The 13,733-nt window shown below is 36.6% G+C and overlaps 1 protein-coding gene across 3 annotated transcripts in view; it reads right to left on the reverse strand.

The window, feature by feature from the left end:
• Positions 1-2,146: 2,146 nt before the first annotated feature.
• Positions 2,147-13,733, reverse strand: part of lrriq1 (leucine rich repeats and IQ motif containing 1) — a 164,188-nt gene continuing 152,601 nt past the window's right edge. For all 3 annotated transcript variants that reach the window (XM_033038198.1, XM_033038197.1, XM_033038199.1), the window contains exons 25-27: positions 11,756-11,816; positions 11,229-11,349; positions 2,147-2,690 (exon numbers count right to left, since the gene is read on the reverse strand). In XM_033038198.1, coding sequence (XP_032894089.1) covers positions 2,566-2,690; positions 11,229-11,349; positions 11,756-11,816 — 307 coding nt within the window. In that variant the 3' untranslated portion in view covers positions 2,147-2,565. The remainder of the gene's footprint in view (positions 2,691-11,228; positions 11,350-11,755; positions 11,817-13,733) is intronic.

Consider the following 13,733-nt stretch of genomic DNA (forward strand, 5'->3'; position numbering starts at 1 on the left):
ACATCAGGACGAGCTAAACTCAGTAAACTGTATCATAAAACACGCTGACACTGCGTGCGGAGAATCCAGCAACGTCCATAATAGGAATCAACAGGAAGAAATGCAAAAAAAGCCCCTAATGGCTGTTGACTGTAGTTTCCTTAGTGTAAACAAGGTAATAAACTAACGGATATTAATTTCTTGATAAACCGTAGTTTATTTATAGTCTGAAGAAGGATCGCGACCCGAAACGTCACCCATTCCTTCTATCCAGAGATGCTGCCTGTCTCGCTGAGTTACTCCAGCGTTTTGTGTCTATCTTCGTTTATTTATATTAAAATGTAACACAGAAGTTAGTCTATATGAATAATGCACACACTGCACTGACAGATAGCGACAGTGTACGAGCAGGAGAGAACGTGAAAACAAGCGCACGGATTATAAGGAAATGTGGAAAAAATATTATCATTGATCTAGTTTACATTTTGCAGCGGAGCAGTGGCGTATCCATTCTTCCCACGATGGTCACAAATACCAGGGTATCTCTGTATAGTTTCCTGCTGATGCAACACGGTTGCAACTGTTGAACAATCAAAAGCAAAGATAGACACAAAGTTCTCTGGAGAAAAAGACTGGGTGACTCTTTTTCAGACTTTTAATGGTATTTTAATAGTATGTTTTTTTAATATTGTTTTGACACTTGGCTCAGGGGAGAGGGAGACAAGGCACTAAATGCTGAGGCACTGCAAAGCAGAGGTTAAATCTTTATTAAATGTTGCAAAGAACCCTAAGACAGTCGCTATCAGTAAAGGGAAATAACTGGCATATCGACTGTATATCGAAATTAGATGATTTTGCATTCTAGCTTTGCTCCGGCGCAGGTTCACGCCAAGTGTAAATCAGTCATGTTTCCACTGAAATATCTTTGATTTTCTTGAAGGTGAGCCTATATATCCAAGCGTACGCAGTCTAACTAAGGCTATAGGCTAAGACAGACACATAATGCTGGAGTAACACAGCGGGTCAGGCAGCATCTCTGGAGAAAAAGATTGGGTGACGTTTCGGGTCGGGACCCTTCTTCAAGCAAACGTGCCTCTAATGATGTACCCTGGGTTAAGACCAGTACGCCTACATTTATTGTTCCATTAGTTGCATTCCTTTCATTCCTAGTGGAATTACACTATCAAAATCCCAGTTTCCTAAAAGACAAGTCCTACATGATTCTCAGTCCGAGCAATTTACATCTCATCCCACACAAAAAAATAGATCTCATTATTCTGATTATTTTTGCAGCACATTTGTTTCAGCGTCATCCTGGTACCCTCTCTTCCTTCATCATTTTTCTTCTAATTGTAGTTTTCATTGAAGCACAAATACCAGAAGCCTGAATTTATGCCAATTCTAAAACAATACAAATATACTCAAATATGCTGAAAAGGAATAAAAGAAAACTCAAATGGAGAGAGCCTTGCCATGTTTAAACATAAGCGGTTGTTTCCTGTAATATAATTAAACAAAACATGTTATGTTCTGAAAAGATCCTCTTAACAACAGATTATTGTTGCTGAAACCATTTGAGATTGCATTTTAAATTAGTTATTTATAGTCATTTTTCTTTAAATAAAGCACCCAATTAAACAATGAAACACCCACTGTGTGCCACAAAATGCCCTGAATACACTCACAGCACAAATTTAAAGAACAGTAAAATATAGGAAAGTGTCACAGTACAAAATAGCTCAGTTCAATCAGAAAAAAAACCTCAATTCATTACGAAATAATTCTTGAAAAGAATGAAGTTATATGTAAGAAGCATAGAAGTAATGGGTTTAGCATTCACCACAGGCACAATTTTAAATTTAGGTATTGGTCCTCCATAGCAATACCTTTAATCTACAAAGTTATAATTAAAAAGAAGTGTATTCCTTCAATTAAGGTGTCAGAAGAGCTATTATTAAGAAAAATAGGGAAATGTTGGTTCAGTTGCTTATTTGATTTAAGGGCACAAATTGTTGAACAGTAATGACATACTATCATATGATTCAGGATAATATATTGATTTTATTGTACATTAATAGTTTTACTTTAGGTGAAGAATGTTCCCTAAATAATGGATTATGGACAGCTACAAACAAAATCATGGTTTGAAGAAACTTACGACAAATTATTCATGTTATCCAGAAATCTTTTAATGTATTCTGAAATATTATTTTTCATATGAATTAGGTGCAATGGGTTATTGAGTGTGTTATTATAGCTGGACATAAGAATTACAAGCGTTAATATGTTAGTTTTATTGTTTTTGTGAAAATCACTGGTAGAGACTACAAAATTCCACAAATCAATATGTATCACAATAAAAGAACATAACAATGAACAGTATTTCCATAATGAATTTGTCATTATTTTGTTCAACAGCTCTGTCAAACAACTAATCTCACTAAAGTAAAATGACCCACATTTGCAAATATAATCAAAATTTCTAGCCAAACATGCTAAATATTTTAATCTTTAGTGGCATAACCTTAATGATAGTAGACATATTTGTTTACTTGTTAACACAGTTCCCATGAAAACAGGTAATGATTAGGATGGTTTTCCTCTCTTCTTCCCAGTTCCCCAACCTGTACTGAGACGCATTTGATTATCGCGAAAGGACATGCGTTCCTGCTTCAAAGGTTGGGAGCCACTCTTTGGTGGCACAGTGGCTTCTGTTTTAAGAAAAAAATGAACATGTTAGTTAAACTGTAATAGAAGGTATTTATCTGCATATTTTACACATTATTTACTAGTCGTTTTGACAGATTTGAAAAATGCATATATACAACTGCAAATATACCCATTATGCCATGAATTAAAATGCAAAGGTCTTTATAACAGTGACATTTGTTTGTAACTGCAAATATATTGTTAGAACAAACATAATTGTTTTACATACCTATGTATTTTAATTCATGACATAATACCCAATAGCTGATGCATAAAGAGAGAATTTACTTTATTCCCTTTTCACCGAAGCAAGATGTTCAGCATTGCAAAAATCCCAGGGAAATGACATGTTTAGTGGGCAGTGATGCTGTGATGTCAGATACCATGGATAACCTTTAGTGTAGAATACTTTAAATATTGTTTAGAAATTAATGTTAAAAAGAGTATCTTGAACTATAGAAACATACTGCATATCTGATCATTAAAAAATCTGCTCATGTTATAATGCACTACAAAACTTGAAGCTTGTTCTATTTAAGGGGAGTGAGGGGGTTAGACATTAATTGGTACAAAAAAAACTCTTCTAACCAGTTTATTGAACTGTAAGTTATAAAATGGTCTTGATTTTATTAAGTGTATCGAGATAGATATACACAATACCTCTTACAATAGGAGAAACCACCTACAACTTTTGGGACAACATTCTTCAAACCAGCAAATAAAACGCATCATAGTTTTGACAAAGATTTATGTTATGTCAAAATCAAAACCAATTTGTCAGAACCAAGGAAAGAGTCGAATGAAATACCAGTGTATTTTAAAACCCTATATAATACAGCCAGAGATGCCTGTGCTTTTCTTCTTGTATAGTATCTTTGTCAAGCAAGACCTGAAGGAAAATCCTTGCAGAAGGGCAGCTTTCTTTTAAAATAGGTCGCTTGCTATTTCCTGTCATGCTTCAGTTTTTTTTCTGTGTCCGTGGAATGACCTTTTCAAACAATTACAGCTGCCTTTTCGAGGAAAGAAAGAGCATCAGCAAGCTCAAGTCTTCGTCTACACATCAGAATGAATTTTAAATAGATCAAACCTGACCCCATGTATTAAGGAGGCTGGAGCATCGGTGCCAGAAAAATCACTGATTAACAGACAAATTGTATTTTTAGTCTCACTCAATTCTTTTTTTTAATTCCACTTCGAGGAAATTTTCATTTAACATTCTCAAAGATGTCTATTCAGTCACAATTGGAGTAGGGTTGGTGCTGCTTTCACTATTTATAGTCTTATTAAGATTTCCCCAGGGTGGTTAACAGCATAATTATTAACAGTTTCTGCATTTTAATCAGTAATACTGATTGTAGGGGAGGCATCATAATTATGCCTATATTCAAAATTCACAACCTCCACCGAAAAGTTAATGAAAATCGTTGTCTCACTGCCAGATCTGCTATATATTAATGAACCATTTATAATGATTATTTAAAATTAGTAAAATGAATACATACAAGGGAAATACCTAAATCAGTCTGAAAACATCAAAATGTTTATTTTCTCTTCTATTCAATCTTAAATCATCACCAGCAGCGAGATTTTCATTGAATTATTTAATTTAATGGTATTTTTCTATCAGATATCACCACACATGTTGGAATGCCTGACCGATAAAAGAATCAATAAAACCTAATTTTTTCCCCTTCTTTTCAATATGTCAGAGGCAACTGTAAAGCAGAAGAATGTTGCAAAGCATTTCATTGAATTGTGATCAGATTAAAATATGTGATGGAGGCTTGTGCTCCTCTGAGAAAGGAATGCGCCCAGGTACAGAAGTCAATAAAAACTATTTAAAGCAGCTAATCGAATGCCAGCTTTCATTTTGAATGGGCTGCAATGCTAAGGGGTGGGAGTTATTGTGCAGATATTTGAAATTCTGGTTAGACTGGAGTATTCACAATATTATTGTAGATCTGGCCATCACACTTCAGAAAGAGTATATATTGGTCATGGAATGGTTAAATGCAGATTCAAGTGAATGAAACCGAGACTGTAAGAGTTTTGTGGGCAGTTTGAAGAAACTAAGTCTGTATTAACTTTTGTGTGGAAGATTGTGATGATGCAACTGGGTTCTTTAACATGATAAATGGGTTCAATAGGGTAAATTAAGAGAAATCATTTTCTCTGGTGTGACCAACCAAAGCAAAGGGACATACTTAAAATTAGAGCTAGATTGTTCAGTGGTGATGCCAGGAAGCAATTCTTTACTCAAATAGTTGTGCAAATCAAGATTTATTTTAAAGCTGACTTAAGTAGCTCAAATAAAAGATAGATGTTGAAAGCTAGATTGTTAATTTGTAGTTTCAGACAACAGGCGCTTGAAGTAATTCTATTGTTGTTCCAGCATTTCGGACCCACCTCTGGTTTCTTTAACCTGTTCCATCAGCCCTCCTTTACACCATTGTTTTGATCACTTTTCATACAGCAACCTATCTGTTTTTGACTTCCTTTCCACTTCCACGTTTGCTTAAAAACTACTACATAGAATTATGGAAGAATGGAGCAGAGTCTTTTGACAAGCACCTTAAATCTGCATGGTTCAGAGACGGAGATCTCTTCATTGGATGAAGCTTCTCTTCATTCGTTTTGCCAAACCATGTATGATTTTGTAAACATTACCAAATCTCCTCACATATCTTAGGCCCATGGAGATGAACTCAGCTACACAAAATAACTGGTCCCCTGTACTGTTAGCATTTTCGTAGATCTCATTGCATTGAATCTTGGAGTTTGAATTTCTTCTTGAAAATATGATGATTAGAATTAATTATGAATACTTGATCTTTGGCCTAGCCAGCTTTAGCATTCTTTTATTAGTTCTGTTTACCATTTATCTGTTAATAAAAGCTTTTAAAACTAACTTCTGAGATTCCAGAGTGCACTTCAAAGATTTGCAAATGTGGTCTCTCCCTTCTTGAAACTTCATCAATAATAATGCAATTTAATTCATAATGCCTGCTTTCTTTCCCTACCAAAATTATATTTTCACACTTCTCTGCATCAAACATGTACTAATTGATTTTACCTGTCCGTCCACCGTTTCCTAAAATATGTCACTATTGTCATCATGTCCTCAATACACATGAATTATGTTTCATTTGCAATATTTGAATTATGCCCAGATAAAGGTCTTCGATCTCTGCACAATATCACAGTTAACCTCTTCCATCTCATCCTATCTAATGATCTATTCATAGTTCCTCTGTTTTCTGTTCTTAACCAATGTTATATTCATATCATACTATTCACATAATCGAGGTTCAATTTTGCTAATATGACGTGGTCATCCATAATGTCATTGGAAAGTCCATATACACTATATCAACCACATTCTGTTACCTTACAAACATAACAATACCATTAGAATATGGACACAATCCAGCAATTGCTATGGAAATTAAATAAAATACTTCAACTTAATTTATGTTGGCTCTTTAATTTTTTACTCAATAACACCATTAGATGATCCTAAAAATGGATAAAATATTTTTTTTAAACATACACTGCTGCAAGCATTTTTTTAATAGGCCATTATTGGACTTTGATAATTTGTTTTCTAAAGTTGTATACTTTCTACCAGCAATAGCGTGCAAAGATAACAAACGGGGTCCCATGAATGAAATAAATATAAATTAATTACAAAGTTAAATGAACAGTAAAGTACTATTCCTCCAAATGGAATTATTTCACTTTTTTGACATATGCTGGTTTAGCTGGGTTGTCATAGTGAGGGAATGGCTGAGAGATTGTTTGAACACAGGGGAAGAGAAGAGGGTTAGATAACACAGGTAGGTATATTGTTTAACCTGTAGCCTTTTCAGTTCGGTAATGAAGTTTCGAGACAATGCATCCCAACAGAGGTCATCCCCATAAATCAAAGTCATAAAGCACAGAAAATGACCCTATGATGTAATGAATGTACATTACCCATTAGGTATTTACAATAATCCCATTTTTATTATCTCTACATTTTCATCGTCTCCCCCGGATCCTACCACTCACCTATACCATTCACCTATACCTCAGGACCAAATTATAGTGGCTAACTAACTATTAATGTGCATGGCATTGGGATGTGGGATTGCATGTCAGGTTTGAAACCCAGTCAGTGGAATGGGAAGACCTCAGCTCCACCTGCTGCACAACAATGCCATGTGGTTTGCGTTTTGCAGTGGTCCAAAGGAAAGACAGCCGATTATGTTAATGGCACAGACCAATTTTCTGAGTGACACAGAGAATCCAAAATGGTCTTTAAAACAAAAGCAAAATCCAAAAATTGTTGGAAGCAGGTCAATCTGGGGAAATAATTCGAATTCATGTTTGAGATCAAGGGTGCTTCTTTCTTTATATATAGAAACATAGAAACATAGAAATTAGGTGCAGGAGTAGGCCATTCGGCCCTTCGAGCCTGCACCGCCATTCAATATGATCATGGCTGATCATCCAACTCAGTATCCCGTACCTGCCTTCTCTCCGTACCCTCTGATCCCCTTCGCCACAAGGGCCACATCTAACTCCCTCTTAAATATAGCCAATGACCTGGCCTCAACTACCCTCTGTGGCAGAGAGTTCCAGAGATTCACCACTCTCTGTGTGAAAAAAGTTTTTCTCATCTCTGTTTTAAAGGATTTCCCCCTTATCCTTAAGCTGTGACCCCTTGTCCTGGACTTCCCCAACATCGGGAACAATCTTCCTGCATCTAGCCTGTCCAACCCCTTAAGAATTTTATAAGTTTCTATAAGATCCCCTCTCAATCTCCTAAATTCTAGAGAGTATAAACCAAGTCTATCCAGTCTTTCTTCATAAGACAGTCCTGACATCCCAGGAATCAGTCTGGTGAACCTTCTCTGCACTCCCTCTATGGCAATAATGTCCTTCCTCAGATTTGGAGACCAAAACTGTACGCAATACTCCAGGTGTGGTCTCACCAAGACCCTGTACAACTGCAGTAGCACCTCCCTGCTCCTATACTCAAATCCTTTTGCTATGAAAGCTAACATACCATTCGCTTTCTTCACTGCCTGCTGCACCTGCATGCCTACTTTCAATGACTGGTGTACCATGACACCCAGGTCTCGCTGCATCTCCCCATTTCCTAATCGGCCACCATTTAGATAATAGTCTGCTTTCCTGTTTTTGCCACCAAAATGGATAACCTCACATTTATCCACATTATACTGCATATACTGCATATATATATAGCTTTGATTTAGAGATACAGCGTGGAAACAGGTTCTTCCGCACCAACGATCACCTGATCATCTGACAATGTGCACTTTAACCACATGTGATTTTTTTATATTACAAATCTCAAATTGTGGAGTACAGAGGCAAATAAATATATGATGGGTCTTTGGCCCAAACGTTATGGAGGGCACTGTACTAGGGACAATTTATACAAGCCAATTAACCTACTAACCTGCACGTCTTTGGAGTGTGGGAGGAAACCGGAGCACCTGGAGGAAACCCACGCAGTCGCAGGTAGAAAGTGCACATTCCATACAGAAAGCATCAACAGTCAGGATCGAACCTGGGTTTCTGGCGTTGTAAGACAGCTACTCTCCTGCTGAGCCACTATGCTGCCCTCACTGTGCTTCCCTGCATACTTTATATATACCCTGTATACTTTGTAGTCTACTTTGTAGTTCAAAGTGTATTATGCACCAATTATTTTGATGTGATCTGGGAAGGAATAGTTGTTATCCGTCAAACTGAGGAAAAAACAAAATCATGCTACTTAATCCCCAAGCAAATAAAACTGGAGCATTTTCACTGAAGGACATTGAGAAAAAGACCTGGTCGATCACATGCCAAGACAGAATCACAAATCAAAATAGCTGTAACATAAACCTGAGCAGAACCAAGTGATGAATCAATACTCATCACATTCTGGATTTCTAAATATGCCGGACCATTAAAACATTGTATGAAAACTTTAGAAGAAACATCTCCACTTTATCTCTTCAGCTTTGATAGTCAGATGTAATTATTATTATCTGGAATGGGAGACCTCACCTTTACTTATTACTTTTTAAATAAATTAGCAGTCAAACCAACATTGTTAATCAACTGGCCTATTATATTGAGGTGTTGCGGGGAACAATTGCAAGAGCAACTGAATTACAAATATATGTAAAAGAGTGGGGACAGGGGTTAAATTCCAAGATATGCAATGATTTAATGGTAATATATCTTCAAGTGAAGGACAGATGAGAGATGTGCTTGCATAGGAAACAACTGTTTTGCTACACATGTTAGTAGGGAAACTATGAGTAATCGGGTCCTGGCCTTAGCTTTTAGCAGTAACTGTGACGTGTTTTAGGCAGCAACATTAAAAATGTGATGGACTCATGACTTTTGTGTCAGTAACATATTAGGTTTAACTTGGTCGGCCAAACCTCATCTAAAATCTTAAAATATCAAGCTGGTGCCAGACTCGTGAAGGCATGACTGCAAAGTCGGCAAAAGACTTGACCCATATTCACATGGTGCAAAGCCAAGGAGAAACAGACACACACCGCGATGAACAGGAAGGTTGGTGGTGTAAAAAGACGGCTAAAGCACAGTCCTTTAAAAAAGGGGAGGAGAGGGGGGAGAAGGAGTGAAGACAACGTTTAAGAAGCCAGAGATACAAGGCTGTGAAGCTCGGTGGACATTTAACATTACCGGTCGGTTATCCTTTGTTCTGAAAACTACTGCTTAACTTTTTTTTCCCAATGAGCCAATGAAATTCACCGGTCAACACCGGCTGCAACCTACGAGAACCTCCGAGAAACTTTGACCTCCTGGCAACCCATTAGGACTTCCTGGCGACCCATCTACAGCTCTAGAATTCTCGCTACTCTCCATGTCGGCTTCAATCTAGTCGCCGCTAATTTTTCAACATGTTGAAAAATTCATGGCGACCATAATGAGGCCGTGACTAGTTCCCAGAATGCGGTAACTCCTCACGATCATGAAGGCGACTCCCCGGCAACCACCCGCGAACATGTGGCGACCATGTGGCGACTGCATAGTCTCCTGCAGTCGCCTAAAAAGTCTCCAAAGTGGGACAGGCCCATTAAGGACATAAATGCAGGCCCTGATGTTATTCACACATGGCATGGAGAGATGTGGTCTGCAGTTGTTCATATGAACTGAACCATGGTTCAAATAATTCCAACACTTAATAAGGCAGGAAAGTCCAATTGAAAAGACTTATGATCGATAAGCCTTATATTAATTGGATACATATTCAACTATATTCCACACACTGTATCTTCCCCTTCACTCTATCTGTTGCACTTAAGTTTGACAATTGTACTTATGTATAGTATATTTGATCTGTTTGAATAACATGAAAAACAAAGTTTTTCACTGTACCTCTATACACATAACAATAATAAAACAAAACCCAAACCTAAATTCAAGAATGGCTTACAAATTGTACAATCAACTGGATGGAGAATTAAAAAGATGGGATCTTTAACAGGTCTTTTGGTAAAACAGTCTTGGTTCTGTCTCATTACAGAAAGCCCAAAAGTTTACGGAAGTAGGTAGCCCAAATGGTAGTGTATATTTTATCCTTGAATAATGTATAGTACTAAAAGATACGAACTATAATCGGGTCGTCTTTACACATATAGGCATTTGACAGCATGTCTACAAATAGAAGTTCAATATGGTTTCAATCAAAAATCCATACAATGAGTATAACATGTGTATTGTTTTATTCTTTTAAAGGTATTTCAGATTTGAAGTGATATTTGGGGGCTTATATTACATCATATATGCAGGAAACATTTTTCAGTCAGCTCTTTCAGTCTTGAAAAATGTTTGAAGAGTTTCTCTGACCATAGAAGGCACCTGAAACGTTTCTATTCAAACTATAGATTATTGTAGTGATCAATAAAATCATTTGTTGTTTGAATGTGCCAGAACCTCACAGGGCATTTACCTGTACGTCTGTCACTTTAACATTTTGAGTGGTACAATGATTATAAATTTCTGGTACTCAGTGAAGTAAAGATAAAGTGCGGCATGGTGGCGCAGCGGTAGACTTGCTGCCTTGCAGCAGAGACCCGGGTTCGATCCTGACTACGGGTGCTGTCCATACGGAGTTTGTACGTTCTCCCTGTGACCACGTCGGTTTTCCCTGGGTGCTCCCGTTTCCACCCATGCTCCAAAGACGTAAAGGTTTATATGTAGATTGGCTTGGTAAAAGATTGTAAATTGCCCCTAGTGTGTAGGATAGTGCTAGTTTACAGGGATCGCTGGTCAGAGCGGACTCGGTGGGCCATATGGCCTTTTTCCACGCTGTTCTTCTACAAACTAAAACTATTCCAGCACATACTTACTTGCAAAACAATTTAATGCTGCACTCCTAGTGAAAATAAGTGTTAGGAATTATTCAGCTTCCAGAGAGTAATTAAGTGAAAAAAATCCAATACCTATCACATCTCAGCATTTACATTATGAGTAGCAATTCTGAAGGATTAGGAATGCTGACTTACTTGTAGATCCTGACGAATGCCAACGATTAATCTTGAATCTGTCACTTTGTTGGCTTATAGTATTACCACTAGTTACAGAGACCAAATCTAAGTCGGAGCCTTCTCTGCCAATAGGACTTGCCTGAAGTCACAAAGCAAAAGTAAATTATTTGTTCTGCATGCAAATTGTTAATTTTTTGAACATGGAAACTGTTTATACATTTCATTGAATTACTGCGACTCCATGGGTGGTAAAGCATGCAATTCATTATTGGTTCACAGAGGCTTATTTCAGATTGTTGCTCTTTAAACTCTTAAAACTTCCACACGAGCATTCTGAAAATAAATCCATGAGTTAATCCTAAGTAAAAATAACCACCATATTTGTAAAGTGCATATAACATTTAAAATATAAATAAAATAAATGATCAGTTCAAATAAACATTTAAAAACAAGACTGAACTGCAAATTAACAAGAAATTATATATCATGACAAAGACCAAGAATATTGAATTTCCTCAGCACCAAGCTGGAAAAAAAGTTCTTACCATCAGTTGAACACGGCCCCCATTCAATACTTCTGGGTCCATCTCTGGCAGGAAATGATGTCTGAAAAAAATAAACATGAGAGTAATATTCACAGGGTATTTCAAGGTGAAGCACGCAGTTTAAAGTTTCTATTAACATATGATTTGAAAATAACAGTGTCAATAATAAACTTAGGCCATCATGTGGTGATTATTCAGAACCCAATTACATTTAATGGGAAAAATCAGTGGAGCTAAATTCCACTGGAAACATCATATTGATCCATGTTTTTGGTCTCATTGTAGAAAGCTACTCATCATTATCAAAATGATTAGTTGGGTATTTTCAGAGCAAAAGTGTGCAGCAATATTGTTAGCTGATAGTTTAATTTCTCTTATTTTTTCTAAATTGCAGATCTCAAATTATATGGCTTGTAAAACACAATTTTTCTCAATGCACTTAAATTAGATGGAGGCACTATTTATGGACTATATTCACAGTACGAGACAAACTGATCATAATTACATTGGAAAGTGAACCAAGCACAAGTATGAACTTATTCTGAATTTGATCATTCCAATGCAGACACCAGTTTATCTGTACTATCAGCACATATTTTTACTTTCAACAATCATTTCAGCTATGTTTTAAATGTAAGAAATTAGAGGCAGAAGACTACTGTCAATTTCAGTAATTGCCGAAATGGCATTCAAAATCTGTTTAAGAATCCAACTTTACATTTCAAAATTTGTGAAATGTGAACTCAAACTATAAAAGTATCATCTGAATATAGCTCATCCTGAATCAGGAATCCATGCAGTACTTCATATTTTTACTCTGTAAACGCAGTCTATTTCATCTTATAAAAGTACTATGCCTCAGCGAAACTGCCAGTATTAATGAAGTCTGCTTTTATGGAGTACACCTGATTGTTCTGATGCTTGAAATTTGAATTCTTGTACCAAACAATGTGTAAATTATATGAATGTAACAATAATTGCATCATGAATAATTGACCGATCAATTTAGTTATGAAAATTTAACAAGGTTTTTAATTAGACTGCCAGTTTAATGCATTTTCACATAATGCATGCCTGCCATTCAATGCACTGTTGGGATAAATGAATACAAGACAACAAAAACACAGGCCGTAACAAAATGCACATGATCGCTCCCAAGAAGCCCGAGGGGTGGTAGACATTTTATATAGCGTGTCTAATGGCTTCTTTGGGCCAGTCATGGCAAGCATTCAGCCGCAGGAAATTGTGAAAGAAAAGTTATATTCCAAATTCTAGTTTAAAATTAAGAATCAGTGTGGGTAGGGTGCTTTGTGGGTAAGTTGGCTACTTATTTACCTCTCCCACCAAGAATGATGGCCTTTCATAGTTTCAGGCCATCCTACTAGCACTCTGTAACTCCACACCTTATTTATTTAGAATTACAGTGTGCAAGAAGAGAATTTACCTAGATGTAGGTTTCGGGCACTCTTAGAGAGAAATAGTCCTTTAAGACATATTCATGTTAAAAATAAACTAGAGTAAAAAGTAAGGCAGGATCGTGGAAAAAACAAATCATCGCAAACATACAAAGTAGTATTCTAATCATTGTTAAATTTCTTGCGAAATATGTTGCAGATTTCTTTGTGAAAGAGGTAAGGCAGAACTGTTTAACTGACCCAAAATTGTCTAATTGTTCAAAATTCAAGTCCCTTATGTCTTCAAAGCAAATTGGCTGTTCAACCAAAGCTTTGGTCTAGAATTTTATAGTGAAGAAATGCAAAGATATTGAATGTAATGTGTAGGGAGGAACTGCAGATGCTGGTTTACACCGAAGATAGACACAAAATGCTGGAGTAATTCAGCGGGACAGGTAGTAACTCGTGAGAGAAGGAATGAATGAGGTCTTGGGTGGAGACCCTTCTTCAGTAATATTCAGTAATGTAATATTCATTTAAAAATCACTTCTGTGAAAATTAGAAATCAAACCTTGTTTACAAAG

Source organism: Amblyraja radiata, chromosome 19, assembly GCF_010909765.2.
Source record: "Amblyraja radiata isolate CabotCenter1 chromosome 19, sAmbRad1.1.pri, whole genome shotgun sequence".
Classification (NCBI taxonomy): Eukaryota; Metazoa; Chordata; class Chondrichthyes; order Rajiformes; family Rajidae; genus Amblyraja; species Amblyraja radiata.